Consider the following 6,787-nt stretch of genomic DNA (forward strand, 5'->3'; position numbering starts at 1 on the left):
GAGTTTTAAATACAAGAACTATTACATGGTTTGGTAGTTATTGCTAATAAGATGTGTTGCCTTCTGACTGTAACTGCTGGTCCTGTCTGTGTGCAGAACTGCTGATTGGAAAATTATGCAGGGAAAGCAGTGAGGAGCAGCTAAGAGGGAATCAAGAGGGAAATGGGTGATCTACAAGAAACCAAAATGAAATTAGGTTGTATAAGCATTCAGTATTTCAGGAGCCTGTTTTGTCATTTGCAGGAGAGCATCCAGCAGAGCTTGTATTTCAACTCAGAAGTGGTTAAAAATAGAACAAGTCATATGAATCTTGGTTGCAAGGCCACTTCTTCAGTTTCTTCAAAAATTATAACTTGTCCCTGACCTTTTGAAGAGCTGACAAAGGCTTTTGAGCATCGCTTGCGTTAATTCAGGGTCCTTTGCATACTTGCTTGCAATGCTGGAAATAGAACTGATTTCAGCAAGTGCCAGACACCTGGGACTGGATTGAAGCATCTGAACAGGAGCATCTGCACAGAGACCTTTGGGGCTGCTGTGTGCAACATGGGACCCATGGGGACAGCCTTGAGTGGGGATGAGGCACTGTAGTCCTGCACTGTGAAATGGGCACTAAGATATTCCTGTCTGCACAAGGGTCCCTTTCCTATATAAGTCTAAATAAATGAGAAAAAGAAATGGGAATTAGTGCTCATACAGTTAATTTGGTTCTTTTTACATAGGACTTACTTTTGCTTGAGAAACCATGTTTCCATTTTTGTGGTGCAAAATATTCATGCAGTGTTCAATAATATGATTATAGGGTAAAATTATGGGAGTCTGACAGTCCTGGTTTAGAGGACTGATGGGTATGTTTGTAAAAGTCAGGTAAATAGCTTCGTATAGAAACAAGGAAAAAGTTCTGAAACCTTGCATGTAAAAATAAAAAATAATAAAATCAGTAACCACACTTGCCCTACCTTCCTTGCCAACTACAAAACAAACCTCCAAAACCGAAAGAGATGAACGAAAATGTTACTTTTGAGCACTCTCTTTTGTGGAAAATAACCTGGACAGCAGCATGCCACTAACTTTTGCCACTTTTTGTGACAAAGTCAAGCTGTTGAAATGTGTAGATTTCTTTCCTAGATTACATAAGTTTAGCTACTTTAATCTCTATGTAAATGTAAACTCTTGGATTTCAGAAAGCGCATGACCAGGTTAAATGTCAGTTACAAATTACAATTGCAATATGATGCTGTTTCCCTTCTACAAAGTCACTTGTGCAGCCTATTCACAACAAAATACAGGATAAAAAGGCAGAGCATGTCTTTTGGTTGAATGTCTTTTAAAAGTTTTCATGTGTAAAGTCATGGAGAGTGATGGATAAAGGCATGTGGATATTACTGATGCCTGTTGAGCAACAAAGCTAACTCCTGGTTATGTACCAAACTAGAGGAATAAACAGAAGCTTTCAAAGTTGATGTGCCTTGCAGGTTTCAGGAGTGACTTAATGGGAGTTTGCAGGTCAGTTAACAGATGTCTCATTTATAGCACCAGTTCAGCTTTTCCATCTTCGTTAATGTAGGAACCATACCTGACGCCTAAACCACCAGACTGTCGGATGCTATCCATTTTTCTAGTTTCCCACCTTTACAGCAGAACAGCAGAAAAAGAGCCTCACACTTTTTTAGTGTAAGTTTTGTCTTGGCATAAACTCATCTTCATCCACAAGATGCTTTCTCTGCTTCATGCTCCTTCTGGGTGGAACAGATAGCTGGTGATGGCAGTATCCTGGGATACTGTGTTGTGGACTAATAATAATTGGTGAGTGAACAGAATGACATGCAAATAGCTAGCAAGTGACCAGAAGTCAGTGTTTCATTTTAAATAATTTTGGAAAGGAGAAAGGGAGGAGCAGCAGTCTAGAGTGGGTTTGATTCAGCTTGTAGATTTTCTTCTCTGTTATGGATGGCAGCTTTGTACAGTATTTTATGGCACAGCAGACTGTCTCATGAGGTTGCTGTAATTTCAGCAGAAATTCTTCTATCTGTGTGATGTGGTTTTTACTTTGTCTATAAATATAATAGCAAGAACTTCAGCTACATCGTGGCCAGATTTGAAACTGCTCATCTTCTTTCAATTAGTTTATTCTTTTTATTGCCGTGATTATTCATTTTCTCTTACATGGAGAAAAGCTACATTATTTTTAGGGAGTGTCCTTTACTTCTTGAATTCTTGCTGTAGGTCACTCCTTTTTGGTTTTGCTCTCACTTTGTCCAAAACCACTGTATTTTTTCTTATCTTTCTGGTCTTAGTAGTAAGTACCAAATTTTGGGTTAAAAAGCTCCAGTAATACTTTGTTTCAGTTCTTACCATTATATATCTGTATGAGGATATTATAGATAAATATCATAAACTCCAAACAATCTGATCTGTGGATATGAAAGATGTGTTAGTTTTAGCTTTTTAAGAAATGACCCTTATTGCATGAATGTGATTCAGTTGTTAATTGCATTAAAAAGGTTTGATCTAAACAGGGAAAATGGAATTGCAGTTCTTCAGTTCTGAATTGTTGGCTTCGCTGCAAGGACAAATTTAATATTCTTTGTAAAGATTGCAACTAAATAAAATATCAGGTAATGATGACAAAGTTTCTAATGTACTGATGTCTTTGGTTTCCTGGAAGAATCGTGACAAAAGCACCAGCAGTCTAATTTCAGCAGCATTTCATACTTGGCAGTATCTCAAACTTCTTACAAGAAGCCTTTGAGTTGATTCGTAGCATGGAGATAAGTGATAATGTCTATCATGTTGTGGGTAGGTCAGGCTGTCTGTCTTCTGCTATTCTCCTCTGACAAGGTAATTAAGCTGATGGATTAAGAAAGTCAGAAGTCAACAAAATGAATTAATAAGCACATCTGACCTCATAAATTATAGTATATTATGTGCCAACCGCTTAGTCTTTAAGTATGGTACTAACGAAGTACACAATGTCTGAAAAACCAATCTGGATTATAAGAAGTGAAGAAGTGGGAAAGTAAGCACATCTTTGTTCTGATGGTCAGTTCCCTTAGAATTAAAACTTAACTTCGAGTATGACTCATCTTAACTCTGCAGCTGTTAATTTTGCTACACTGTTAAATTTGTCGTGCTTTTCTGTGTTAAACTTTGAAAACAAAGTGGTTTTTTGACTGATGAAACACTGAAGTCTTCATGTACACAGCTCAACCTTATTCAGAGCAATTTAGGTTCTTTGATTCATACTGTGAGAAACTTTCTCCTCCTTTCAAATAACTTGTGCAGCTCTTCTCTGTACCCTGTCCAGTTTTTCAACATACTTTTAAAAATGTGGATACTGGAGCAGAACTCAGCATTGCAGTGTTGCTTGCACAGGTGAGATTGCAACCTTACACCTGTCATGTCCATATGTCCAAAGGAATGTATAAGTACTTTTTCTTCCCTATTTTTGGCCATGGCATCACCTCTTTAGGTGCTTACCTACCATAATTACTGAGTTCTTCCAACTTTTTTCTTCCAGGATTTTGTCTCCATTCTGTAGGTCTTACCTGTAGGTGACAGATGTACCTGGCAGTAAAATACACAACTTGACCTTGGGCTAAACTAATTTTTAATTATTTTTGTTTTAATTATTCAAGAGTAGCTGCCCTCTCCTCAGTATTTAGTTTCAACATTTGTAGTGACATGTATGGTTATGCTAGAGACTTGATGAAAATGTTGAATACTGTTGAGCCTGGTGTCTCCTGTCATATATAGTTAGACTTCCCCTTTAGTGGGGAATAGGGCTTGTGCAGATGAGAACCACAGCTCTTGTTGGTAACCCCAGAGGCACAGTTAGAGCTGCTGAACTTGAAGTTGAATAGGATACTTGGAAAAATTGAAAAATGCCATTTATTTTCTGATATCTCTATTTCTTATCTCTGCAAAACAAGTTAAAACTGTAGTAACTATTTCATAAAATTCTGGGGTTTTTTTTTTCAATGCTTTGAATACCAGATAATATCTATCTTGGTAAGCTTGAACAGAGAGAAAAAATTTCTGTAATTATACACTGGCAGGTGAAGAGATGGTAGGAGTTTGAGACCCACAGTTTGCTTTTGTTCCCTTACCATTTGGGAAGACAGTTTGGTTATTACTGGGCTCGTGAAAGCTGAACAAGTCTGTGGAAATAGCAATAAGCAATGGAGGTCTCTCAGATTTCTTGGAAAGGTCGCCCTTTTAGATGAGGATTAGGCCACAGTGGTGCAACATACAGCTTATTGCCTGGTACACTTAATTGTGCTAACCAGCTGTCCCTGGGTCAGTACCTTCAAAATAGATAGCTTTCCCTGTAAATAACACAGCACCAGGAACTCAGTTTTTTGTAATTACTTTCTAAAGCATTCTCCAATCATGGCACAGAAAACAGATGTTTTGGAGGTGGCTGGATGACAATGGTTTTTCAAAGTCTTTGTGCTGTGTAGCTGGAACAGAGTTGTGGGATTCATAGCCGGGGAATAAGTTTAGGTTTGTATCTTCAGTTTTCTGTGACTAACTTTTTACAGCACTTTACAGGATGCACTTTGGGGAAAAGTAAAATAGAACAAAAAAACAAATTCTGCTTGTAGTAAGTGGAGGAGCAGGAACAGGAAGTGAGCATGGCTTGTATGTGAAAGAAGAGAATCAAGTAGAATAGATGTATCCTTGAATACTAATCAGAGGGGTGATAGGATTTTGGTTTTGATGGTGGGAGTTGGCATGTTCAGTGTGGTTTTGTTCTGAGTTTTTTTTCTTTAACTTAGAATTTTAAGTTGCACAGTGGACAATCAGAATTCTTACTTATGTTCCAATGTTAGTGATGTTGCTTTATGTAAGCTACAGCAACATAATCATCAAAGACACTGACATGAGCAGTGTATGTGTAACTGAATTGGATGTTGCCTGTCGTTTTTCTGTGTGTGGAGCAAAGGATTTTCCCTGAACATAGGTGCTATGGGGTGTTGCTGTGCTTTTGTTATAAAATGTCTACTTGAAACATTAATCTTAAGCAATAAATACATAAAAATCTGTGTATTCTCACAGTCTGGGCAGCTGTTACTCATGGAAATGGTGTAGGACATGCAGTCTTCTACAGTGAAGGCCTCAAAGAATTGGTGGAAAAATTCCTGACAGTTATCTGGGCAGTGCATGGAGCACTGTTGTGATATGAATGAAAACAAAGAGTTCCTGGACTGCTAAGGTTTGATATTGAGGTTACTTCAGCATCAGCTGAGGTGGAACAGGTTTACTCATTGTTTATGCTGACAGTACTTTTCCAGCAAACCCAGTAGAAACTGAAGTAACTCATCCAGATTCTGCACTAGTGCTTTATGTGTACATGCTATGTGACTGCAGTAGCAGACTAATGTGTACACATGCTACGTTTCCTATGTAGTGATCTTTGCCTTTCTTTGTGTGAGTGGTAAACTGCATAGAAAGTGGGAAAGTATTGCTATAGTTCTTGTTTTAACCTTCTTCTGTTTCATCACTTCTAATAAAAGCAAGCAAAGAATCACTCTTTAGTAATGCTAATGAATTCATTTTTTTAGGATCTGGTCAACACTGGACTCAGCACTTTCTTCTTTTTCATTGCCTCTGTAGTACTTGCTGCTTTAAACCATAAAACTGGAGCAGAAATTGCTGCTGTGGTAAGAATTTGAACTTCTTTATATATGACTCATCTTCTGTTAAATCTAAGAATAACTTTTCCTCATATTCATTGAATACTTCTGTTGCCTTTGACATCACAATTTATTTCTGATTTTACATTTCGCTATAAGATAATTCTGATTTGAAAAGTACTGACATCCTTTGAGTTGTTTGTCTTAAGGCTTGAGGCAAGAACAAACAGAAAAATGACTTGCAGAGATCACTTTAGCAGTTAAGCTTGCCTTTTTTCTCTATAGCCAGCTTATACTGGTGTATAAGCTCTCTCTCTCTATATATACTGCTCTATATTGCAAGCCTACAGAAAAGATAGAGCCAGAAATTTACAAGAAATTGGAGCTTCTTACACATAATTTGCTCAGTTCTTCTTGCTCACTACAGACCTTTTTGTTCTGTGGAGTGAGTATAGTAGTACTTCAGCATTTTAAATCTAGACCAGTAAGTTCAAGCAAATTAATTCTGTGCTTGAGTTGGCAACTTTTTTATTCTATTCCCCCCACCCTTTCAAACCTGGATGTTGAAAATCACACCACAGTGAAGGATATATGAAGCATATAGGAAATATTGCTAATTAGCTCCTTCTACAGACTAATGGTCTGGACTGGTCATCTCTTCTCTTGTAATTCATTCACTATTGTTTTCACCCTGTGGAATGAACTGCTGGATGAAGAGCTGTATTCTTTGTATATTTGTTGTATATTGTTGTATATTTTGTGTTTGTAGACTGAGAACTTTGTTTTCTAGGGTCATTGGTCGTGGTCACTTCTGCAAATTTTTTTGTTCATTGAAGAAAAACATCAAATTTTACAGACCATGGTGATTTGTCAGTGCAAATAAAGTAGAAAACTAAGTTTCTGAGGAATTTGTTGCAAAACTACTCTTGTTCTTGTTTTCAGAAATTGTCTTTGACAATTCTTTCTACTTTTTGTAGATATTTGGTTTCTTGGCAATGGCAGTGTATGCTGTGAACACATACTTAGCTGTTAAAAAGTGGCGAATGAACAGCAGACAACAAAGTAGTCGACAGACCAGTGATTACATACGTGCTCGGACAGAGTCCAGAGAAGTGGATCATCACCCTGAGATTCAGCGTCTGGATGCGTGA

The 6,787-nt window shown here is 37.6% G+C and overlaps 1 protein-coding gene across 1 annotated transcript in view; it reads left to right on the forward strand.

Annotated features, from left to right (window-relative positions):
* CMTM4 (CKLF like MARVEL transmembrane domain containing 4) overlaps nucleotides 1-6,787 on the forward strand; it is a gene marked incomplete at its 3' end in the record, with an annotated part of 31,817 nt that extends 25,030 nt beyond the window's left edge. Inside the window, exons 3-4 of the mRNA XM_080638671.1 lie at nucleotides 5,565-5,663; nucleotides 6,614-6,787. Coding sequence (XP_080494797.1) covers nucleotides 5,565-5,663; nucleotides 6,614-6,787 — 273 coding nt within the window. The remainder of the gene's footprint in view (nucleotides 1-5,564; nucleotides 5,664-6,613) is intronic.

Source organism: Psittacula echo (genome assembly GCF_963264785.1).
Source record: "Psittacula echo genome assembly, chromosome: Z".
NCBI lineage: Eukaryota > Metazoa > Chordata > Aves > Psittaciformes > Psittacidae > Psittacula > Psittacula echo.